We start from the raw sequence: 27,155 nt of genomic DNA, 5'->3' as shown, positions 1-27,155 counted from the left end.
TGATGTTTGGGGGTTTGTTAAACCTTCTGGTTCATGATAATACCTTGACGGCAAAACAAAATATTGAAACCAAAGACCTTAAAAATTCATAAATCTTTAGGGTCTTTGATTGAAACCAATGCACCTGGAATGCAATGTATTCTAGGTACCTTGATTGAAACTATAGACCTTTTAGAAATAGACACTTGTGTCGCTCCCCAGTGTCAAGTAAGATGACATGGCTTCTCCAGAACATCTGTGTAATCCACTTGTCAGCTGATTCATTATGAATAATAAATTCTATAGTCTGATTGATCCTATCTTCAGAGTAGATGATATAATATAAGTTCCTGATATCAGAGTATGGAGGAATTCCTTTTCTTTTCATATATTATCCTTAAAATGCGAAATTTAAAAAAAAACTTGTGTATACATCGACGCGCAGTTGAAAAAGAAATATTCCTGCCAAATTTCATCGAATTTCATCAATGCGTTTGGCCATAATCGCATTACATACAGACAGATGAAAGAAAATCCGAGTTAAAACATAGACCTCACTACGTTCGGTCAATTAAAATTGTTGAATTCGCTTCCTATTTTTAACCACTTCATCTGTTTTAATTTATTTGAGTAATATGTCTTCTCACATTCAATAATATTGAAATATTTTTCTATTAGATCAATCGGATGTGTTACTGTTCATATGCATAGGCTCCCTAGACGTTTTCCCACCCAACTTTTTTCCATAAGTTAAGCTACCGGTCATATACCTAATTAACAGATAAAATCGAATAAAATGTTTGATTACAAATAATACCTATAAAACTAATTTAAAGCACTGGAAAACCTATGGAAACAAGAAAAATGCAACTTATATATCTGAAATTTTGAGTTACCTTTTTAATGAATGTTTGGTTTGCAAGGTCATTTTTACTTTCCTTGCCCTAAAGTATTGCTTTCCAAAAAAATTAAGACACCCGAATTTCCAGTTTTCTAGACGTTTCAAGACCCCCTGAGTCCAAAAACATGATTTTTGGGTGTTGGTCTGTGTGTGTGTGTACCATGAGGATCCGACAATAAGAAATTCAATAAAATTCAATCCAAGATGGCGGAAAAAATGGCGGATAATTACTAAAAAACCATGTTTTTCGCGGTTTTCTCGAAAACGGCTCTAACGATTTTCTTCAAATTTATACCATGGATAGCTATTTATAAGCCCTATCAACTGGCATGAGTCTCATTTCTGGGAAAATTTCAGGAGCTCTGTAATATTCTTGAGAAAAATGGTGGATAATGGCTAAAAAACCATGTTTTTCACAGTTTTCTCGAGAAAGGCTCTAACGATTTTCTTCAAATTTATACCATGGATAGCTATTTATAAGCCCTATCAACTGGTATTAGTCTCATTTCTGGGAAAATTTCAGGAGCTCCGTAATATTCTTGAGAAAAATGGCGGAAAATGACTAAAAAACCATGTTTTTCTCGAAAACGGCTTTAACGATTTTCTTCAAATTCATACCATGGATAGCTATTTATAAGCCCTGTCAACTGACATGAGTCTCATTTCTGGGAAAATTGCATGAGCTCCGTAATATTCTTGAGAAAAATGGCAGTTACCAAAAAACCATGTTTTTCACGATTTTCTCAAAAACGGCTCTAACGATTTTTTTCAAATTCATACCCTGTATATTTATTTATCAGATCTATCAACTGGCATGAGTCTTTTTCCTGGGAAACTAATGTGGTCCTTCCATCCTTGAGAAATGGACTTTGTAACCTCCTTCTCGTGCAAGAGGTAGGTAGGTAGAGCAGTTTATAAAAAGTACACAGTCATAGTCAAGATATTTCATCTGTAGAACAGCTGCTTTGACGAATTTAGAAAAAAATCATCGAATTTCACAATTAACACAAAGGAAAAAGTACTCTGAAAACAATAATTATATATATATAGGCTACACATATACAGTAGTCTGATCGTAGTTGCAAATACGTTGCCGCCAATTGTCATTATGTTATTCCCCTACATTATTCTCGTTTGAGAATGAGGCTTACAGTTCAATGAGCAAGGAAAGTTGTGTGAGTGTACCACACCAGATTTTTCCAAGTGTATTGAAAACATTCAGGTATAATACTTGTACATAAAAAAGCCGATAAGAAAAAACTTGAAAAATTACAGTCTAATATCAATTGTAGCCTACCTGTAATATTCAAAGTATTTGAGGCCATAATGCAAGACCAGATATCAAATCATTTTGAAAGCTTTGGTATTTTTACTAAAAAACAATTTGGCTTCAGGCCATGTAGAAATACTACCAATGCAGTTACAAGGGAATGAAACTGTTGCAGCTGAGAGTAGAAGAAGAACAAAGGCTTTTCACATTGAACCCTTGAAGTGAGAGAATGTAAATAGAATGAGTGGTTGGATTTCAATGTACTGTAATTAATGTACAGATATAATGAAATGTATGTTATAAAGATAAACTGTAAATAGAGTATTTAAAGCAGTCAATTTTTTGCATTGCTCAGTCTCAAGTGCACATTCATATTTGAAGAGATGGATTGAGTTGAGTTTGTGTATAAAAGGAAAATGTGATGAGTCAAGTTTATATATTTACTGTACCTACTTAGGAATATTTTCTGTAAGAAAATATTTCAAAGTTAAGGGGGGGATCCGTGTACCGTAAAAACAAGGTTGTTATGTTGTAACTTCACACATATAGAGCCGGCAACTGTAGTAACATAACCTACAAAAAGTAGAGTTTTTACAGTAGCCGGTTGCCAGTCCGGGACATAGGTTGCGGCGGGTCCATACTGTAGTTGGTGGACAATGGAAAGACTAACCAGCCCAATGGTTGTCGGTGACATTAACGGAAAAATCCCTCCCCCACCAAAACTGGCGGATATTAAGGGGTGAAAATCAAGAATTTTTGATAATGCAGTTTATGTTGTTAATGATTCTATTGTTTTTATGCCTATTACAAATAACTACAATATGATAATTTGAAGCCCAGTAAAATAGCATTCTATTGGAAGAACAAAACATTCATTTGTATCAATGATTTCGTAGGCTATAGATAATGTAATAGAAAACTAGAAAAATAAATCTATTAAGTAATTTTTAAACACATGGAAGATGAACATTGCAGGAATAATATGTTCCTGAATGGATCATGTGTTCACCTGGATGGATGACCCGCTTTACTTGAGACTCATGCTTAATCATTGATAATAATTCATTATTGATAACAACTCTTCCATAGTGATTTCTATAGTCTGAGTTTTCAATTTTAATTTTTCTGCTCTTTGTGCTACAATTAATATATTCCATAATTAGGATTTTTACTAGACATAAAATTATTTTTTTTTTGAAATACATAACTACAGGTCAATGTAACTTACAGAGCGCTAGGTCTACTGTCCCCAGAGCTAATAATAAATATTTTGTGAATGAATTCATAATATCGCTTTTATTATAGGCGATTGAAAGTCTAACAAGGATTCAAAAACTATATTCTATGTTACCAACTGATTCATTCCTATTCAATCAAAGAGACCTGTTATAGGAATATGCTGTATCATCAATTGCGTCAATGCACAACGTTCAATAGAAATACCTCTCTTGGTGATTAATAATAACTTGGCAAAAAAGTAATAATCTACCGAACTGTATTATTACTTGGAATATGGAATAAAGGCTACTGGAATAAGCCGGTATATTTGATCTTCGAAAGCTACAACTTAGTACTTTTTAAACTTCATAACACGGTCAAGTGAATTCAAGTCCACAATACACAATTTTTATTCTAAAAAACGAATTTTATAACTTTCCGAATAGTAATGCACAGATACTAAAAAAAATTGTAACAATGTTTATTAACAATTCATTGCAAATTATAAACGTACGTCTACTCTTAAGTAGAGTTTTTATATCTACACTATATTATACAGTATAAATTTACAGTTTGGATTATATAATAAAATAATCTATATTATCAAATTACTAGTTGAGTAATACTTAATAATATTAATCTTATTCCACAATGCTTAATTCTTACAGCTAAACAATCTTATTTCTCATACATAACAGTAACTGGTTGATAATATTATAGTAAGTTATTGATAATGCACTTACATACAGTCAATAAAAATGAACAGAGATAAAAAAGATCAATTCATTAGTGAATGATTAAAATATAAAGTGCCGGTTGCACAAAAGCCGGTTAAATTTTAACCGTGATTAATTCCACGAGAACCAATCAGAGAAGCCGTCTTTTCGAAGCCGGTTAAATTTTATCTGTGATTGATTCCACGAGAACCAATCAATTAAATACAATCACAAAATTACAGGCTAAATTACAGGCATATCTAAGATATGACGAAATGAGGTGATTAATTCCACGAGAACTGATGGTTCTCGTGGCATTAATCACAGTTAAAATTTAACCGGCTTTTGTGCAACCGGGCCAAACTGTGGTAACTGTATTACAGCTAAAGAAACTAGTAACAGTTTAATATTTTGATAATTTCTTGTGCACAATAAAGATCTAAATGATTTTCAAAGAAAGAAATTATCTGTTGTTTCTTATTAGGTTCAATGTCTTTATGGTATATTGTCATGCCATATTTATGTAGCATTTTGTAGATGAATGGGTGCAGAATAGTCTGCTCATTATTCACGAAATATAGAGGTCTATGCACAAGTAGATCTCTAACAATCTCAATCAAACCTAAATCCTCGCACTCCTTGACGAGATCCACAAAACTCTCATAACCGAATCTCTCTACAAGCTTTGGCAAATTATTCAAGAAAAATGACAAAAACCTTTCAATTATTTCTTGGATGAAATCATCAGTTTTATTAAAAATATGAATGTCATGTCTTCTAGTTAACATGTAGAAAATATCATAGACATGAATTTTGAGGCTAGGAGTCTCCAACAAGTGTTTAATTAAAAGAGGATAATGAATGATAGACAACATTGATTCGTCTCCAGGAACAATAAATTCCAATTGATTGTCAGTGTTGAACGATACCAAATGTTTGAACAGGTATCGTATTTGGAATTCGATTGGAGTATCATTTCGTGGTACAATGTATGGAGATAAATTAATGTTTTCAACCAGTCCATTTTCTATGCCATTTTCTGCGAGTGAAATCCAACAAATCCTTGTTTTTTCAACAACATCCATTAGACATTTGAATCCCATGTATTTTATATTATTTGCATAGAGATCAATGTAATTGATTCTGGTTTGGGGAAGGACTTGGGCAAGTAATGACATATCTTCTTCCACTAATTTATTATGGCTCAAATTCAAAGATATTACAAGAGAATCTGCTAAAGTTTTTGCTAAATATTCAATCCCATTTTCGCTTTCTCCCAAGTTATTATTTCTTAGATCAAGATACATTATGTTACAGAAAGTGCTTTTGCGTCCATCAATTATTTTACTGAGATCTCTTAAAATGATCTCCTCTTCTATATAGCTGAGCTGGACTGAAATCACAGTTAATTGTGTAACTAATTCTAGAGTACTTTTTCGGCAGTTTTTAATTTCAATCCCCAAAACTTTGCTTTTCTGAAATAATATTGGAACAATAGAAGAGTTTCCAAAATTACCATTGACTTCAATTTCAGTAATATAAATATTATCAAATAAACCAGAAAACTGAGATGAAATTTCTAGTAGTATAAGATTACTGATACCAGTTTTACGATAGTTGGCAAATTTTATGAGATTTTCTATTTTCTTATTGTGCCAGAATGCATGATTGATTTCAATAGAGCATCCTGGATATCTGAAAAGATTCAAACGTTCATCGTTGTTGAAATATGTTTTCCATTGAGATGAAAATGGCACATCTTGGTTCATTGGTGGATTCTCCATAATGTTTTTAAAGTCCACTATAACAGTAGTATTATGATTACATTGTAGAACACTTGTGCATACCTGGTGAGCCACTTGGGGCGAGATTTGATTGCCACGTAAATCAAGTTCATCCATTTGAGTAGTTGTGATTTTAAGGTACTCAGATAGATACTCGACCTCTTCATCTCCTATTAAATTGGAAGCTAGATTGAGTAACCACATTCGGGACCCACGAAGTCCATGCGCCAAATACTTGACGCCATCACAACCAATTCTATTACTTGAAACATTCAACCAGAAAATCTGAGCCAACACTTGAGACAGATAAAAAGCTCCTCTGCAAGTTATATTGTTACTGAAAAGGTAGAGATGAGATATTTGAGTATCAACAAGATGTTTAGCTAAGTATCTAACACCTTCGTCTCCAATGCAATTGGACGACACGTTCAGTGATGTTACGTGAGATCCTAATAAACCTTGTGCCAAATACTTTAAACCTTTACAATTAATGTTATTTTTTTCTAGTGTTAATTTTGAAATTTTAGTGGATACAAGATTTCTAGCCAAATGCAATGCACCAGCCCAACCTATTGAGTTCCAACTTAAATCAAGTGAATCAATTTGTGATCCTGCCAAGCCAAGTGAGAGATAGTTCATGCTATCGCAATTCATGCATACATTGCTAAGGTTCAGAGAGGTGATATTGACTACACTCAGCTGTTTACACAAAGAAAATATTTTAAAAGAACATAATCTAAATCCACTCAAATTAAGTGAATTATCACTGAAATGCGAACTCTTAGAGACATTAAGATGAGCATTATCTCCACAAAAATATCCATTACTAAGATCAAGAGAAGTTAATTTAGTTTTCTCCAGAACAGAAGCCAAATAAAAAGCACTACAACAAATGGTGTTGATACTGATATTGAGGAATGTTATTTTTGTTTTTGGCAAACTCATGACAAGGTTCATTATGCTATCACAATCCAAATAATTTCTAGCAAGACTCAGTGATGTAATCTGAGTAGATCCAAGAACTGAAACTAAAGACTGGATACCATCTGGGCCCAAACAATTATTACTCAAGTTGAGACTTGATAATTTTGAATACACCATTGAAGGTGCTAATAGTCTCATGCTTCCGCCATACATATCATTGTCAGATAGGTCAATTGAGGTGACTTGTGAGTTTTGCAGCAATTTACCAAAGCTGTTCTCATAAGTATTATCTGTGTTCTCAAGATCATCCGATAATATTATTGAATCACACTTCCAACATAAATGTGTAATATTCGCATTCAGTAAACACACTTTAAGCAACTTCAAGCTATCATGGTGATGCTCAATTCCTCTAATATCGATAGACGTGGTTTTTGTAGACATTAAAACTTCTGCTAGACATTTAATATCACTACCCGACAATCCATCCAAGTATAATGAAGTTATATTTGAATCAGCCAAGCACTGGGCAACGGAACTCATCCAATTATTATCATCATCATCAATCATAGGACTAGTAACACTTATCTTAAGACTAGTTAAGGGAGTATCTTTCAGAACGTTTGCCAAACTATCAAGAGTCGGCATGTTTTCATGACAATAAGTCAGACTGAGTGAGATTATTTTCGTGCCAACCAAACTATTAAAAAACATTGACACTGCGGTGTTGTCTTCTGAACCAAAATTGCTAACATCAATTGAGGTAATCTGAGTGTCCTTTAGAAACTGAGATAGATATTTCAGACCATCACTACACAAATAATTGGAGCTAAACTTGAGAGTTGTAATTTTTGTATCAACTAAGGACAATGTCAATGTTTTAATGAATTCGCTGTTCAATTCTATCAAACTGATATCAAGTGATGTGATTTGCGTGTCTTTCAGAACCGCAGCTAAACAATTCAACCCATTAATGCCAATAAGTATATTATTTTGCAATGAAAGAGAGATTATCTTCGTATTTACCAAACACGGTGCCAATATCATCAAGCTATCACATTTTAAGCAATTATCACTGAGGTCAAGTGTGGTGATTTGCGTGTCTTTTAGAACATCAGCTAAGAACTTGAAATCATCATCTTGTATACCACATCCAGTTAAATCAAGAGACTTCATTTTTGTACCTTTCAAACTGGGAGCCAACAATTTCAAGTTCAAGCCATTGCCGGCAAGATTGAGATTTGTTATTTTAGTATCTTTCAATATTGTAGCCAAAAAGTTCATTCTATCTTTTCCTAATTTAGTATTCAAATCAAAATTATAACTTAAATCCAGTGAATTGATATGAGATTCTGGTAAGTGCTTGGCAAAATCATTAAGCAACTCAGATGTGAGATGATTTTCTCCAAGAGCCAAAGAAGTAAGATTTGTATTTTTCAGAACTCGCCCTAGAAAGCTCAATCCATAATTAAACATAATTACATCATTAAGTTGGCTTAAATATACTGATTCGTTCCCCATTTTGATAAAATCCAGCATTCGACACATATAGCTTTTAAGCAAAGTTGTATCAGGTAATTCTAGGGATGTACTCCATAAGCCTTCATCAGGATTTTCAATGTTTTCATCTTCATTTAGTGGAAAAACTACTGGTTCTTTCAAGTGAGATGTGGTTGGTGTTTCCAAATGGGGTGAACAATGTGGAGTCGATTCTGTTCTTTGACGAGGACGAGATTTCTGGGAGTAGTTGAACTTCTCCCTGATGTAGATTGCATTCGTCTGAATGCCCCAGTTACTTAAAGGATGGCTCTTGATAATCAGACAAGTGATCCGAATATCTTCATGTGTTTGGTTATTGGATTCCATCAAGAAATGCATGACATTGGCATGGCTCAATAAGCCATTCAATATGGCATTGTTGCCAGCCAGTGACTGCTCACCGTTCACATCCATTTCAGCCAGTGACTGCTCACCGTTCACATCCATTTCAGCCAGTGACTGCTCACCGTTCACATCCATTTCAGCCAGTGACTGCTCACCGTTCACATCCATTTCAGCCAGTGACTGCTCACCGTTCACATCCATTTCAGCCAGTAACTGCTCACCGTTCACATCCATTCCAGCCAGTGACTGCTCACCGTTCACATCCATTTCAGCCAGTGAGGGCAAATGGTGTTTGAAGAATAACTGCAAAACAATCAACAAAGTGAATATTAATAGACTTATAACATATTATTCTAGAGACTTTATATTAAAGGGCCACATGAAGGAAAGAGGAAGGATTTTTTTTTAGTGGGTTGTCAAAAAAATTAAAATCAATAGATGAATTTAATTTCAATTCCAAATCAATGGATGAATAGATGAATGAAATTAAAAATTGAAGGAATTGGTAGGCCAATCTCTGTATTCTTTGCAGGAGTTTGAAAACAGTGATTATTGATCTTATTGACTTCTTATTTTCTGTATCTACTAGTTTTATAATCTTTGACACTATTAGTATGTGTTTGATGAAGGAAAAACATTTCTATTCTAATACGATGACAGTTGAATCATTCATCAATAATATAAAGCCTACCATGAAGAATAAGATATTGGTTTTAATTAATCCTTATAATTCAGGGACCGACCTCAGCTAGTTTGTTGAAAAGGATTCAGAAAACATTGAAAAATGAAGCCTTGACTTTGAGTTTTATAGAACGATATAAGTTATTATTTAATAATATTATAAGGCAATACTAAAATATTACATGAATATTATTATCATCCTTGTATAGATAAGACCTTTAGAAAATAATATGACTGTTTGGTAAGGAATATTGTGGTATTTCTCCATAATTGAAAGAACAAGACGTTGATGTTATCAATACCACTATAATTTGGTATTGGCTTTATATTGTATTTTTGTATTGGAAATATAGTGGTATTGAAAAATTATTAATAATTATTATAGAGAATACTAGCAAGAACCCGTGCTTCGCAAGGGTCTATTTTAGAACTTGACAAAATGAAAACTTGACGTAATGAAATTTTGAAGAATTGAGAATAGGCCTATAACCATCCTTGGTTAATTGAAAATCTTTAAGCAAAATTTCAAGTTAAATAGACCAGTAGTTCAGACGTGATGATGCGTCAAACATAATTTTCCTATCCCGTACGTGCATAAGCCAGCTCTTTACTTTATATAATTATTATAGATATAGTTTACGACAGCAAGAGATAGGACTGTGGAAAAGAATAGTGGTGAAACTATGATAGCGCCAGCAGTCTCTCAAACACAATAGTAGGTACTACATGAACTTTTTGAAAGTGATTTAAAAAAATGTTAAAACAACAGAACAGAATCCTTATCATTCTACCTTCCTTTAGAGAGGCTTTTGTTTGAGCCGAATGGAAATCTATTTATAAAAAAATGAATGTCTGTTTGTTTGTATGTTTGTTTGTTCCCTGTAGACTTGAAAACTACTTGACATAACGACATGAAAATTATGTTGTGTTGGGAATATGTTGGGAATATTGGGGATGGTTTCTGAACAGAAATTTTAATAGGGGGGCTAATAATAATTATTTATTAATCTATTTTACAGACATATGTTTTCGAAATTTTCGGCCGAGCGGCTACTGAAGAACGAAAAAATGATCATGATTCAAGATCATATTGTGATAATATGATTTAGCATCTAAAGTTACCAGCTGTAATAAACATATCACCCTGTGATAAATATTATTGTGTACTGGTATTAAAACGGTAGTTTGGAGTTGAAGTTTAGTTGATTGGTACCAGCTGTTGATAATGGTTCCTTAAAAGACCTATACAAATAATATCATCACTCCCCTATCATTGAGAAACTGGAAAATGTTGAAAAAAATTATTGTATAGTATTCATATTGCATTCATTAATTACTGAAGAATGAAAGAATAATTTACATTTTTTTGAATTTAGCTTAGCTTATATACATCCTAAAATGGAAAGAATATGGAATTCTGTGTGATTCATCGTACATCGCATATTTCCTGGACCATATATCGACAATCTACAGCTATGAAAACATTGAATATTTTTCTTTGAAACACTGATATAACCTTTTTTTTTAATTGAAAACTTTACTGATAGATATTACTACCAATTGATTGAGAAGAATAATATGTTTTCGGAATAATGAATGCTGCATGACCAAGCACATAGAAAGTTCGTATTGAGATGTAAATGAACATGTTGATTGTCAGATAAATTTCATGATTCACCAAATAAAGTCAAGTGTAACATGAGATACATTGGCGGTACGAAGTTCGCTGGGTAAGCTAGTTGTAAATTAAGCTTTATTATTAATAGACAACACTGAAAAAGACAGGCTCAATCACCAGGAATACTATAAATCTATGAGGGACCAGTAAGCCATTAATTTTGAGTAGTTCAATTACTTCCATTATGGACACTGGATACATTATGATATAATTTAATTAAAGCGATAGATAATAAGGGACACAATTACAGGAATAGTGGTAGTCAGAATCCTTCTAGAGAAAATAGAAACTGGGACACGAGTAAAATAACTTGCTATAAATGTAATGAATTAGGGCACTATGCTTCAAACTGCAATCATAAAAAATCCGGACTAAGCCGAGAAAATAAAAAAAATAGAAAGGTCAATTCATAGCAGGACTTTTAAGATGAATAGTAATAATAATAATAGAGGTGTAAATTATTTAAGATCTGTCAAAGAAACTGGTAACAGGAAGAAAGAAAATACATCTTCAGTAGACAAAAAGAAATTAAAGGGAATAAAATGTAGGAGTAAGAGAAAGAAAATTAAAACATTTAATAAGTTAAAAATAAGAGCTCTAAAGCCGCGTTTACACCGGAGTTGGCAATAAAAAATTGCCAATTTCGATTGCAGACGCTAGTTGCCGATGGAAGTCTGCAACTTGTACTTGCAACCTGGGCACATAGTTTGTTTTTAGGTCTGCAACCTGCAACTTGCAACTAAACTTTACAGTATGTAGAAAATCAGACAGTATGTAGAATGTCGAGTGCTGAAGAGGTTGTTCTTGCTGCGGCAGCATGTGTTATTTTATCAAAATGTAGAAAACCGAGAAGATACTGGGTTCGACCTTCATTGCAGGCAAGAGCAAAGTATAGCGGCAGCGATATTTAAATCGAGATGATACAGATCCTTTGACGGGAGAATTGAGATGCGATGGCAGTGTAAAAAACTTTTTAAGAATGTCAAGTGACGATTTTGAAAGTTTAATTGTTGGTATTGGACACATAATTAGTAAACAGGATACTAACTACAGGAAAGCAATTCCAGTGCGAGAAAGATTGGCTATTACATTGCGCTTTTTGGCGAGTGGCGACTCTTATACTAGTATCAGTTATTTGTTTAAAGTTTCCAAAAGTGCGATATCTATTTTAGTGCCAGAGATTTGTGAGGCTGTTATAGGTTTCCTGAAGGATAACATACAGGTGAGCAAAGAAAGAAAATTACTAAATATTGTTATTTTTAGATTCCTTTTATTTGTTTACGTTGTGCACTGAGTTGAATAAATCTAGACAAAAGTTAATTGTTAATAAATCTAGACAAAAAAGTTGCAACCTGGTAGTGACTTGTTAATAAAATATGAACACAAGTTAAGTTAATGTTCCAAAGTAACACAATTCATAAAATTAGAAATAATGTATACATCAAAAAAACTCCAAATCAAACAAAGAAACTCTATAGCTTAAGAAATATATAGCTTAGCTTGAGTAATGTATAGCTTAGCTTACATTATTATAGCTTACATTGCACTAGCACCAACAACAACCAAACAACAAAACACAAGTCACGACGACTAGCCTGCTTGAACTGAGGAACTGACGCAGCGCGACCACGTGGAGCCAACAGGCGGGAGGGGTAGCGGGGTAGTTGCAGACTCAAGTTGCAACTCAAGTTAGCGCTGCAACTCGCATTGCCAACCGGGGTTGGAGACCGATTTTGCGAGTTGGCAATCGAAATTTGGTTTTCCGACCGGAGTCGGTAAAGATCAAAGGCGGTTGCCAACCCCGGTTGGCAATGCGAGTTGCAGCGCTAACTTGAGTTGCAACTTGAGTCTGCAACTACCCCGCTACCCCTCCCGCCTGTTGGCTCCACGTGGTCGCGCTGCGTCAGTTCCTCAGTTCAAGCAGGCTAGTCGTCGTGACTTGTGTTTTGTTGTTTGGTTGTTGTTGGTGCTAGTGCAATGTAAGCTATAATGTAAGCTAAGCTATACATTACTCAAGCTAAGCTATATATTTCTTAAGCTATAGAGTTTCTTTGTTTGATTTGGAGTTTTTTTGATGTATACATTATTTCTAATTTTATGAATTGTGTTACTTTGGAACATTAACTTAACTTTGTGTTCATATTTTATTAACAAGTCACTACCAGGTTGCAACTTTTTTTGTCTAGATTTATTAACAATTAACTTTTGTCTAGATTTATTCAACTCAGTGCACAACGTAAACAAATAAAAGGAATCTAAAAATAACAATATTTAGTAATTTTCTTTCTTTGCTCACCTGTATGTTATCCTTCAGGAAACCTATAACAGCCTCACAAATCTCTGGCACTAAAATAGATATCGCACTTTTGGAAACTTTAAACAAATAACTGATACTAGTATAAGAGTCGCCACTCGCCAAAAAGCGCAATGTAATAGCCAATCTTTCTCGCACTGGAATTGCTTTCCTGTAGTTAGTATCCTGTTTACTAATTATGTGTCCAATACCAACAATTAAACTTTCAAAATCGTCACTTGACATTCTTAAAAGTTTTTTACACTGCCATCGCATCTCAATTCTCCCGTCAAAGGATCTGTATCATCTCGATTTAAATCATTTAAAAGATCGCTGCCGCTATACTTTGCTCTTGCCTGCAATGAAGGTCGAACCCAGTATCTTCTCGGTTTTCTACATTTTGATAAAATAACACACGCTGCCGCAGCAAGAACAACCTCTTCAGCACTCGACATTCTACATACTGTCTGATTTTCTACATACTGTAAAGTTTAGTTGCAGTTGCAGGTTGCAGACCTAAAAACAAACTATGTGCCCAGGTTGCAAGTACAAGTTGCAGACTTCCATCGGCAACTAGCGTCTGCAATCGAAATCGGCAATTTTTTATTGCCAACTCCGGTGTAAACGCGGCTTTATTGATTCAGGATCCGACGTTAGTGTTATCTCAAAACCTGTTTTCAATGAACTATTGTTAAGTGGCTCTGACCTTGAAATAGTAGAAGATAATCAACTTTGCGTAACCGCTAATAAAAGCAAGTTATTATTATCTAACACTGTTCTACTTAAAATAAAAATTGAACATTTCTCTTGGAAATTCCGCTTCTATATTCACAAAACTCTCTCTATGCCAATTATCCTAGGAGCTGATTTCATACATCATACTCAGTTAGTTCCCGATATCTTTAATAAGAGGTATTATTTCGGCTTTTGTCCTCAATTCAAATTTCCATTTGATAGTAAATTGAGTATTGATTCTTTGAAGGGAATAACTATTGATCCTAGTAGAACTAATTCGATCAGGAATTATCCCAGACCTAAAAATGTAAAAGCAATATCTAGATTTATAGGAATGTGTGGTTTTTTTCATAAATTTATTCCAAATTAGGCAACAATTGCTTGTCCTTTAAACGAATTGAGGAAAAAGGATACAAAGTTTATATGGGGTGAGGAACAAGAAAGGGCTTTCCAAACTCTAAAAAAGGCTATCATGAATCCGCCCATTTTAATAACTGCCGACTTTAATAAAGAATTTGTGCTTGCTACTGACGCCAGTTCTAAAGCGATATCTGCTGTCCTCTCTCAAAAGGTAAATGACACTTTGAAACCAATTGCTTACTCCTCGCGAAAGCTGACCCAACAAGAGTGCAAATATTCCACTTATGAATTAGAGTGTTTAGCGGCAATACATGGGATGGAGAGATTCCGTATGTACTTAGAACATGCACCTTTTGTCCTAAAAACTGATAATAATGCCCTTGCATGGATTCTCCGCCAAGACAAAAATTTAGGGCGTCTGGCCAGGTGGCTCATTAGGTTATTATCCTCTCAGTTTCGAACCGAGCATATACCGGGGAAGGTTAATTTGTTACCCGATGCTCTGTCCAGAATGTATCATGATGATCCCGAATTACCTGAATTAGATAATTCTCTTGAAAATATGGATATTAATTCTGAATTGGAATTGATAAACTCTTTGAAAATTACTGATTTTCCATTAGCTTTCACCGATATAGGTCAACATCAGGATAATGATGCTATATTATCGGAAATAAAAAAGAAAATCACTGATAACCACGATCAATTCCATACAGTTTATCTAATGGGGTACTAGTGATCAAAATAAGAAATCATGATAAACTAAAAATCGTAGTTCCCAAGGTCCTAGTACCTGTGATTTTTAAATATTATCATGAAAGTATTGTAGGAGGTCATCTGGCACAGCTAAGACTATAGGAAAAATTCTAGATAATTTTTATTGGAAGGATTTAAGAAAGGATATCAGATATCTTGTGAAGAGGTGTAGTATCTGTGCTCAGAGTAAGCCAGCTCATGCAACGAATTTTGGATTTTTATCATCCAAGGTTCCTAATGAACCACTGGAATCTTTTCATATAGACCTAGTAGGACCTCTCCCTCGCACCTCAAACTCTAATGTTCATATTTTTACTTGTATTGATACCTTTTCAAAGTTTTCGTGGTTAACAGCTTTGAGAAAAGCCAACTCAGATTCTGTTATTAAGGTTTTGAAAAATATTTTTGCAAGTTTTTCTACACCCAAATTAATTATTTCTGATAATGCTTCCATTTTTAAAAGCTCTAAATTTAGAAATTTTTGTTTTCAACTGGGTATAAAACATAGTACTACTTCACCCTTTTACCCGTGCTTGTACAAAATGCTAGGTGAAGAGGTTTGTGAGTTTACTATTGCTTATATTGATGATCTTGCCATTTCTAGTATATCTCTTCAACAACATATCAGTCGAATTGAATTATTATTCAATAAGTTAAGGGAAAGTAATTTGAAGTTGAAACTGAATAAATAGAAATTTATTGCAGATAAGATAAAGTATTTGGGTTTTATTATAAGTAAAAATGGTATTGAAGCAGATGACTCTAAGCTAAATGCTATACAGAAATTTCCCATTCCTCAAAATTTGAAACAATTGCAGTCATTCATAGGTCTCTGTAATTTTTACAGAAAGTTTCAGAAAAATTATTCATATCTGACAAATCGTTTTAAGCATCTTCTATGCAAGAAAAATAAATTCATTTGGACTGAAAAAGATAATGATACCTTTCAAGAAATTAAAGATAGGTTCATCGACTGTGTGATCTTGAAACATCCTGATTATAACAAAAATTTCATTTTGGCCACTGATGCCAGTGATGTAGGAATTGTAGCTGAGTTATTTCAGGTAGGTGAAGATAAGGAACACTGTGTCATTGCATATGCTAGCAGAAGCTTAACAAAATCTGAATTAAATTACACAATATGTGAGAAAGAATGTTTAGCTGTATTATTTGGCTTAATGAAACTTCAAAATTATTTTGGTAATCAAAAAATAGTTGTCCGTACAGATCATAAAGCCTTGACCTTTTTAAAAAAAATGTAAGATAGGACATGGTCGTCTGGGAAGATGGATTCTTGCATTACAGAATTTTAATATTGAGTGGGAATTTGTAGCAGGAAAGGATAACATTGTGCCAGATATCATTTCTAGAACTGATTATGAAGGTAATTTAGAAAATCGAAGTTCAAATGAATTCAAGGTATTAAATATCATTAAGAGTGATAACAAGTTAATTGAAATAGTAAAGAAAATCAAAGAATTTCAAAAAGATGATGTTTGGTTAAAAAATGTAAGAGAAAAGTTAGAGACAGGTAATTTGAATATCAACAAATTTTTTAAAGTAAATGATGATCTTTTGTTCACTAGAAAATCTGGAAAGAATAGTTTTTGGAAAGTTTGTGTGCCTTCAGCACTGTATGAAGAATTGATAGTTGAATTTCATGAAAGATTAGGTCATGTAGGTATATCAAAAACGTGCAAATTTATTGAAGAAACTTTTTACATAAAATATTGTTACAGACTTGTTACCAAAAATATAAGATACTGTAAGTATTGTCAACTTGTAAAGACATCAAATGAGAAGAAATTATTAGAAATGCATACCACAATTTCTGAGAAAAAACATCACAAAGTGTTCATTGATGTTTATGGAGAATTACCAGGTGGCAAATACAAATGGATGTGCATTATTCATGATGACTTTACTAAGTTTTCAAAGTTGTATCCTATAGTTAAGGCTAACGCTCATAATTTAGTAAAAGTTGTTGAATAATATGTAAATGAATTTGGTAAATTTGAATATATAATCAGTGATAATGGTACTTGTTTTCAAAGCAGATTGTGGAAAGAATCTATGGAAAGATTAGGTATAAAATATTACTACATTTCAGTTTATCATCCCCAGGCAAATCTTAGTGAAAGACCATTGAAAGAGGTAAATCACATATTGAGAACTTACGTTCCTGTAAATAAGCATAATATTTGGTACAAGTATATTGATAAGGTTGAATTTGTCATCAACAACAATTTTCATGAATCAACTGGTCACATACCCATGGAGCTTATGATGAATCATAAATTGGCACATCTTGTTTTAAAGTATATCAAATATCCTGTAGAAAATAAGTTTGAACTTGAAGAAGAAAGTATCAGAAACAAACGAATACTGTACAGAATAAAGAATAGAGGTGTCATCAGAAGATTCAAACAGAATATGCATAATAAACCCAAGTATAAGTTCAAGGTTGATGATCTAGTTGTAATTCGAAATTACATTTTGTCGAGCAAGCTGAAGAAGTTTTTTGCCAAGCTGTGTCCTAAATATCGTGGACCTTACATAGTAAGAGATGATCTCAATAAAGGGTGTTTCAAACTTGAAGAGATAAGTACAGGTAAAATTATGAGAGTCAATCAATATATGATGAAGAAATACCATCAGAAAGCACACAATGATTAGGAATCCTGTGTTATGCCGGGATTCAGAATAGCATAATTGCTACACAGTGTATGGTAAGAGTCCATAATTGTGTCTTTTTTCTTTCCTGTAGCCTATTTTTCTTGGCCCTTAATCGTTTCAAATTTCGATTCTTTCCTGTCTTTGTGTAATGTTCAGTAAATTTCTTCATTGATGCATATCTTAACCAATCTTGTCCATAGTCATTTAAATTTGTATTTTTTTTTCTGAAATAATTTTGGAAGTTAAAATAGTAGCTTATTTTCCTAATCTTTAAATTGTTGATACTACTTAACTTTTCTAAAATCTATCCATTGTAGTGTAAATAATTGTTTGCTTGCGGTATATTTTTTCATCATGTATTACATATTTTAATTATGTCTATTTTTTGTCAGGTATTATATTAGGTAACTAGGTTTTTCAGAGCAAATTATGTCCCATTTTCTCATTTTCAGTATATTTTTATTAAATATACTTCCTTATGAAAGTTTAGAACTGACATGTAGGATAGGCTTTAATTAATCTTTCTCTTCCTTGTATTATTTAGGAAATTTATTTACTCAATTTTTCTTTTTCTCTTATTTGTATTTTTTAGGGAACTTATTTACCCATTATTCATCTTGATTGTCTTTGTATTGTAATCTTGAAATGTTTGTACTTATTATACAGTCTTCAAATTCTGAAATTATTTAAAAAATAAATGGTACAATTTAGAACATGCTGAAATTTAATCTTATGTATAAATTCTTTTGTTATAATAATAAAACTTCAAAATTTTAAAGTATTAATGAATTGTGTTGCCATATATATGAGATGTTCAATAAAAATTAAAGTTAACTTGAATAATGTTTTCATTAAATAAAAACGTCTTGTCATATTATTAATTGAAATGAGTTAAAGATTAAAATTTCTCTAAAGTTTTTGTAATTGATGTCTTTTTCTAAATTTTAAAAACTGTTTGTTCTATAAATTTTGATATGATTGATTATCGATTGAAATGGATGCTGGAGTGTATGTAGAATTTTTAGTGGGGTTTGTTGATTAGAATTTTGCTGGTATGTGATTGTTTTTTGAGATGGAAACCCATTATTGCCTAAAGAAGGAATAACTGAGGTTATGACTTAGAGAGGCAGTAATGAGATAATATTTTTTGTGTTGATTACTTATGTTGATTGCCATAGATGCAGATGATTACTTATGAATATTGATTGCCTTTGAAGCAAAATATTATTGATGTTTTGAATGATTTCTTGTTTAATGATTGATAGTAAAGTTTTGTCATGAAATGTAGTTTGTGTTTAGAACATTGAAAAGTCGAAATAAACTATAGTATCCAACAAACGATGATTAATAATATTAAATAATTTGCTTTTTAAACAATATTTGAACAAAAAATTAAAATGAAAATTTATAAGTATGTCCACATAAATAATTTTGAATCCCTGAATGATAAATCATAAATGTGAAATGAATTTGCTATAAATGCTATAAATGAAATGTTATGCTAAATGATAATGAAATGTAGATATATTGTATTATGAAATGATTGTGAATAGAAGACAAATTGTCTGAAATTATTGAAATATGTATTGAAATTATTTTTGTTGTGATGATCTGATGTTTTTTACAATTTTGATAATGATTCAGGGTGTAATGAAATTTATGTAACATGTATTTGTTTATGTTCTACATTTTGAAAAATGGATTAAATTTTTTTATTTGAACAGTGAATAAATGGAAATGAAATTATTTTTTTTATTGAAATTTTGTAATTGATGTCTCCAAATTTCACAATTTATGTATTGCTGACTGTATAATAAGATGTTAACAAATTTCATTTTTATATTGATTATATACTTAGAAATAATTTTCATGTGTATTAGATTGTATTTGTAGCCTAATAAAAATTTTCTTTTTAGTTTATAAGCATTTTAAGATAACAGGTACAGCGTGGACATTAACATCAAAAAAATTATCACGTGAATCTCGAAATCAGCAACAAGTGAATGCTATGAAGAGTGTTAAGAACATTTGGGTGATTTTCGAACTAGTGTGACTCATTAATTGACTATCAGTGCCAATGTCGATGCCAATGTCAACGCCAATAACTACACCAATGCCAACACCAATATCTACACCAATAACTACGCCGATATCTACGCCAATATCTACACCAATAACTACGCCAATATCTACGCTGATGCTAACGCCAATGCCAACGCCAATATCTACACCAATAACTACGCCGATATCTATGCCAATATCTACGCCAATATCTACACTGATGCTTATGCCAATGCCAACGCCAATATCTACGCCAATGTCTACGCCGATGCCTGTGCCGATGCCAATGCCAATATCTACGTTGATGTCTACACCGATGCCAATGCCTGCGCCAATGTTGATGCCAATGCCTATGACAATGCCAACGCCAATGCCGACACCAAAGCATACGCCAATGACAATGCCAATGCCTATTGCTGACCAAGTAACTCAAACTTCAACACTACCACATTACCTGGAGGTAATTGCCATCCATGTTCACATTCACAACTTTGAATTCAGAATAACAATCACAGTATCATGAAAGAAATTGATTAAAAAAAAAATCCTCTCCTAAATTATTCCTGTATGCAGAACTCTAAACCTTGAAAGCTGAAAATATCAAAAAACCAAACCTTACCTAAATTAATCCTCACCTAAGTTAATCCTGTATGCAGCGCCTATCTCTTTTCCAAAAAACGAATTACATTTTCATTTCAAGCCTGAAATGTACATTGTATAATTATATGATACAAAATTTATAGAACTACAAGCATGAGGCAATGCTAACTAAGGTGTCACCTGTATCGAGTTTGGTATTGGTCCGGCCAGAGCATTCGAATCGTAGCGCCAAAATCCCTGACTACAGTTCTGCCAATAGCAGGCTTGTTGGCACCAGTGTCGATCATCCAGCTGTTTGCCTTGTCATCCTAACTTCCAGTTTTTGTTTCGTCAGTCGTTCAGTCGTTCTTGTTTCGTCCATTTTGGTTTGTCTTGTCAGCCCATTGTCTTGTTGCAAGACCGAATTTGTATTTTGTAATGTAATTTCGATCGGAAATTTCTTGTAAATGATTGTTTAAGTGTTGTGTGTGTGAATTATGAATATAACAGCATAAATAGTGTTGAATTGAATTAATTTGAATCGGATTTGAATTTATAAAGAATCAGTTTGAGCTTTGTTCGAACATTGACCTGCAAGTTGAACACAAAATCAATGCGAAAAGGCAGCCCGGAAGCAAACCTTTCTTTTCCCAGATTTCTTCCCACCTTGAATCTGACCAAAACACCTAATAAAGGCTTCGAAGGGCAAGTAGACAAGATTGGATTAAATCTGGTGAGTTTTTGCTCTTTCTTATTGTTCATTAATGCAAAGTTTAACTGTACCAATAACCTGGCTCAAATTGAAGATTAAATTTTGCTCCTTGTTTGTATTTGATAATTTGAATAGTAAATTACAGTCCTCTAGTAGCTCTAGCCTGAGCTTTGTTCAGAACATTTTTGGGCCTCCGAACCGTGATGAATTTAAATTTGTAATTTGTTGATTAATTCACACACATTGGATTTAGGCAGTTTTGTATTTGTCCAGTGTTGGCATGTTGAGAATGGTCTGATCCATGCTCAACTTAGTTTGTTGTAGCCTTGTTCTAAGAGCAAGGTTTCTTGTCAATTTGTATTTGTCTGAAATTAAATTTATTTCAGTTAAAATTGTAATTTTCCTGAAACTAGGCTCATTGTGCTCTTTTTCGGGAATTTGTTTGTTTGTTGGATTTTGTATTGTCCATTTTGTTATACATGTTAGTGAAGGTTAATCACAGCATGATTTTGTTAGTTCAATTCAACAAGTTATTGTTTGTTTGTGAGTTGTTGGAAGAACATTATCTAATCATATAGTTTTGTCTTCAGCAGTAACTTATCTTGTGAATTGATAATCAAAGTTTAACTTTGATAACTTACTAGTCGTGATTCTTCCTTCCATTTAGTTTTGAACTCATTCTTGTTTTATTGTCTGTTGTTTTGTATTGTCGGGGCTGAATTGTTTTGTGTATGAGTTCAAGATGGAGGAAAAATTACAGAAACAAATCAGGGTTCATCGCGCTAAACTGGAACAATTGTATGCCAGATTGCAAAGAATTTATGAACTGTCTAAAAATGTCTCTGATCCAAAGGTTGCTGAGCAATTTTTAATCTTGTATCCTTGGGTGTCTCAGACCATTTCGGATTATGAAAAGACTGAATTAGTGGTTAATGAGTTGGAACTTGAGTTGAATAAAGACCATGTTGTAGCATTCAACGACTCACATCTAGATCTGTTTCAGTATATTGAAGTAGCGGCTAACACTCTCAAACAGAGAGAGGCAACTGATGCTATTGCTCAATCTTCGGCAGCTTCAGCAGCTAGTGCACAGCCGGTCGTGTCCAAGTCGGTACTGCCCAAAATCGACCTTCCGAAATTTGATGGGAACCAGACTCAATGGTCGGTGTTTTATGAACTATTTAAGGCATTGGTACATGACAACAAGAGTTTGAACGATCAGCAGAAGGTCCAATATCTTGTAAGTAGACTTACTGGACAAGCAGCAAATATTTGTTGTCATTTGCCACCATTGGCTAATAATTATCAAATAATTTGGCAGGCATTATTGACCCGCTATAACGATCCACGGGTGCAAGTCGATGCCTATTTCAAACAAATTTTTGAATTTCGTCCAATAAAATCAGAATCAAAAGCAGGTTGTATTGCGATTTTGGATGGGTTTTGCAGTTCAATCAATGCAGTGAAGAGATTGCGACTCACTGATTTGTCAGACTCGATATTCCTCTATCATGGCTTGAGATTGTTGGATCCAAGTTCTCGTAGAAATTTTGAATCGGCTGTCTGTGACAAGGCTATGCCAACTTATACTGATTATGTCAAATTCATTGAAAAGCAAATTGAGACTCTTCCTTCTGATGAGAAACAGACTGAATCGTTTAATATGAGGCACAAAAAGGATAATAAATCAAAGGTGTTTGTGGTTCAATCTAATGATTCATCTAACGATGCATCTAGTGAAAAGCCCAATTGTTTGAAGTGCTCAAAACCGGGTCATCGGTTAGTAGATTGTGCAAGTTTCTTGAAAATGACTCCTTGGGATCGTTATTGTTTGATTAAAGGAAAGTTTTGTTGTTTTCGTTGTCTTGATGTGGATCATTTGAGTAGAGATTGTCGTAGTAAAACTCAGTGTGCTCAATGTCGAGAATCTCATCATTCTTTATTGCACTTTTCCAGATCAAGTTCCAAGGAAGGTGTTATTAGGATGTCCTATTCCACCCTCTAGGTTTCCTAATAATTGCGAAGTATTGCTACGACGCGGACTAGCTACAGCCGGGTATGGGTCGGGGTTGGTGACCGTATTGACTGGTGGAGATACTGGACCTACACTTCTCCCCCTGTCCTGATTCTTTACCCTCTGTCTTTGGCGGGAGGTATTTAACTTGAAGGGAAGAGTGTGTGCCCGTGCCGTTGTTGGCCGATTCGGCCCTCGGCTCTTGGAATTCAGGTTGGGTGTTAGGGAGAATTCAGGTAACCTTAACCAAGGATACAGATCCGGATATCAGATCCCCACAAATAATTATATTTGTAAAGGTAGTACGCAATCTGAACCAACTGCGAGTTGACGGCGAACAAAGCTGGACCTGCAAGCCTGGAATAAAGGTTGTAAGTGGAGGAACTCGGGATGGGGTTTAATAAGGAATGATATAGAATTTTTGTTACGGTTTTCGCAATTTGAGACTGCGGGCTGTCAGTGTGCAGACTGAACCTGCGCACCCGGTATTAGATTAATATGATTGGAGAGGCGTGAGTGGTATAAGGAACAGGATATGGTATACCGAGTTTGAGGTATGGGGAATATTTTATTGGGCCTGGGGAATGGAGATTCGTTAATAGGATTGTTCCTTCCGGTAACTAATTGGGTTTTGTTCAATAACTCACGATCTGTGAATCACGATATAGTTCTCAGCAAGCTGAACACGCTAGCTAAAGACAGTGTATCTATTTCCGCGACTGGGTCGATCTCCAATCTGTGACTGAGATCCTGCTCTACACAAGGTTTCCTACACCTCTCGCTGGTCTGAGGACCGCAATGGGAACGATCTCTAGTCTGGAACTGAGATCTCGCGCTATACAGGGTAGGAAAAATTAAGAGGAAGAAAGATAGAGGATGCCGCAGTCTGGGGACTTCGGCGAGGACGTTCTCAAGCTGTACCTGAGAGCAGGAAGCGTCGCAGTCTGGGAACTTTGACAAGGACGTTCTCAAGTTGTACCTGAGAGCAGGAAACGTTGCAGTCTGTGACTTCAACAAGGACGTTCTCAAGCTGCACCTGAGAGCAGGAAGCGTCGCAGTCTGGGAACTTTGACAAGGACATTCTCAAGTTGTACCTGAGAGCAGGAAGCGTTGCAGTCTGTGACTCCAACAAGGACGTTCTCAAGCTGCACCTGAGAGCAGGAAGCGTCGCAGTCTGTGACTTCAACAAGGACGTTCTCAAGCTGCACCTGAGAGCAGGAAGCATTGCAGTCTGTTACTTCAACAAGGACATTCTCAAGCTGCACCTGAGAGCAGGAAGCGTTGCAGTCTGTGACTTCAACAAGGACGTTCTCAAGCTGTACCTGAGAGCAAGAAGCGTCGCAGTCTGGGAACTTCGACAAGGACGTTCTCAAGTTGTACCTGAGAGCAGGAAGCGTTGCAGTCTGTGACTTCAACAAGGACGTTCTCAAGCTGTACCTGAGAGCAGGAAGCATTGCAGTCTGTGACTTCAACAAGGATGTCCTCAAGTTGTACCTGAGAGCAGGAAGGATTTTAGAATAGGGAAAGTGAAGAGAAAGTAAGAGAAAGGATGCCGCAGTCTGGGGACTTCGGTGAGGACGTTCTCAAGCTGTACCTGAGAGCAGGAAGGATTATAGAACAGGGAAAGTTGAGAGAGAGAAAGTAAAAGGATGTCGCAGTCTAGAAACTTCGACGAGGATGAGCTCAAGCTGCACCTGAGTTCTCTAGGAAAAGGATTGGGCTTTTCCTACTTGGAATTACAGCAAGTCAGAAACTGCTAAGCGAATTTAAAATACAGGGCCACTCTATAGTATGAAAATTAATAAGGAAAATACATCCCTAAAAACTGAGATTACCTTATTACAGAAGAGGAAATGCACACAAGTGACCAGTCCTGACATACAGTTACCTGAATCACTGCAGGACTAAATACGGAGAATAGCGAACAAATTCCCGCACTAAACTTAAACGTCGTGAAGCGACAGAGTCGAGACTTAAGAATTAAGCCCTCAAAAATAATCTGCTTAAGAGCCTAGCTAAATTTCCCCACTCAACTATTTGTAGCACAAACTTGAAATCCCTTACAGGTTTCAAAACCAAGGATAACTCGTTCACTCCCAGTGATACAAATTTAGGAAAAATAGCTGACAAGAAGACAAACCCACAGGGGAATTCTAACTCCGAGTTGTTTGGAACTCGACCTACAATATTCTATGTTAACACAAGATAGAATAATAATTAGTATTGGTAACGTCGTAAGGAGAGGAGATTCACGACCCGATCTCACGCTCAACCACCGAACAACTGCCTCTCTCCCATGTCTTCTTGAAGCAACACCGGGTTGCTGAAAGTTAGGAGGCCGGGGGAAAAGGGATTGCCGACCAATGGGAGTCTGAAAAGACGATCACGCCACTGGTCATGTGACAGGGTTTGAATCCACTAGTGCTGATGCTAAGGGCGCAGCTAATGATGACAATGATACTAATTGCTACACTAATTCAGGCCGGAACAATATTTCTATTCCAGAAATTTCATGAAGAGTGATAGCTACCAGACTCGGTAGCCGCTTATCGTTTTGATGATACAGATGCTGCTAATGCAATATAAAATACGAGGACGCTCAGAGTGGTAAACAAAATCTGGAAATTTCTGGTTATTATGAACCTGTTGCTGCTGATTTAAAGGGGTTGACGGCGATGGTGATAATGCATATACACAACTACAAATCCAACAAAATATATCTGGCAGTCGATCCTATTCCTATTCTAAAATAGAATAATTTCGCTAATTTTACGCTGGACGATGGCTCTCTATCCGTCACAAAAATTCACTTTGTGACCCCCCCCACTCCTACTAAGGAGGGGGGGGGGATTGGCGTTGAATGTACAAGGCGACGTCGGGAATACCGGCTACAACCACACCATCCTCCCTACTTTTCACATTACGGAAACGCATTTCAGCGATGGATAAAAAGCGATCAAGTAGACCAAGATGAGGCGCCATACTGCTAAGAGGATCGAAGCACTACTGAAGCAATAGAAAGACAACTAGATGGGCTTATACAAAAATATTCAGGTAACGACAGTGTAGAAAGACAAGATTATCATTATCGGGAACGCGATAAAAGCAACCCTACAATAAACAGATAACAAAAATATCCTGAAAGAAAAGGTTCGAACATCTTATGCGATGCAACAACAAGAGAAGGAGCAAGAAACCAGTGAATCAACCCTGTCACGGCATCTAACGGGAAACGTAATAACTAGTTGAATAAAGTGCTTCCCCCGCACCTTGCGCCGTCTAAGGCTAGTAAAGGCAACCCGCACTTCACTCCACCTACACAATTTGCATTTGCCTGTTCTTCTGAGCTAGATTCCTCCTCCTCTTCCTCTACACATGGGGGCAACAACTTAATGTCTTTCACATGAACAGTCACTAATTTATTCTCTGCTACTTTAACCTTCACTACTGTAGGACTCAATATCTCAACTACCTCCCAGGGGCCTGAGAACTTTGGGGCGAGTTTCGCGGCAAACTGGTCAACTCCCGAAGATAAATAATGTTCTCTCTTATATATCAACTGACCTGGGGATAACTTAACATCTCGCCTCCGAAGATTATAATAACGGCTAGCATCCCTATATGCTTTATCCAAATTATCCACTACAATTTTCCTGGTTTGAATTAATACCTTAATATTTTTCTGTAGCGTGGCCTGACTACTTTCAAAACCCTGCGTACGTGGATCGTCTTGAGACTCGAATGCGGACTCACCTGGAGCCCTCAATTCCCTACCGAAGTTGAGATAAGCTGGAGTATATTGGGTGCCTTGATGAATAGTTGTATTCATCGCAAAACAAAATTCTCTTAATATCGGTCCCAATCCGAGTGGTTCTCTCCTACAAAGATTTGTATCATAGTTTTGAGTACACGGTTTACTCTTTCAGTAGGATTA

General features: G+C 34.9%; 1 protein-coding gene across 8 annotated transcripts in view; it reads right to left on the bottom strand.

Moving 5' to 3' along the window:
• Positions 1-27,155, bottom strand: part of LOC120351873 — an 87,812-nt gene that overhangs the window by 34,172 nt on the left and 26,485 nt on the right. For 5 of the 8 annotated variants that reach the window (XM_039430596.1, XM_039430594.1, XM_039430597.1 and 2 more), the window contains one exon: positions 3,678-8,979. In XM_039430596.1, coding sequence (XP_039286530.1) covers positions 4,477-8,943 — 4,467 coding nt within the window. In that variant the 5' untranslated portion in view covers positions 8,944-8,979 and the 3' untranslated portion in view covers positions 3,678-4,476. Of the gene's footprint in view, positions 1-2,177; positions 8,980-27,155 lie in introns of those variants that run through there. The other 3 variants (XR_005571596.1, XR_005571597.1, XM_039430599.1) reach the window with 2 other exon arrangements.

The sequence above is a fragment of the Nilaparvata lugens genome, chromosome 6, assembly GCF_014356525.2.
Source record: "Nilaparvata lugens isolate BPH chromosome 6, ASM1435652v1, whole genome shotgun sequence".
Taxonomy (NCBI): Eukaryota; Metazoa; Arthropoda; class Insecta; order Hemiptera; family Delphacidae; genus Nilaparvata; species Nilaparvata lugens.
This window is presented reverse-complemented; position numbering and strand designations above follow the sequence as displayed.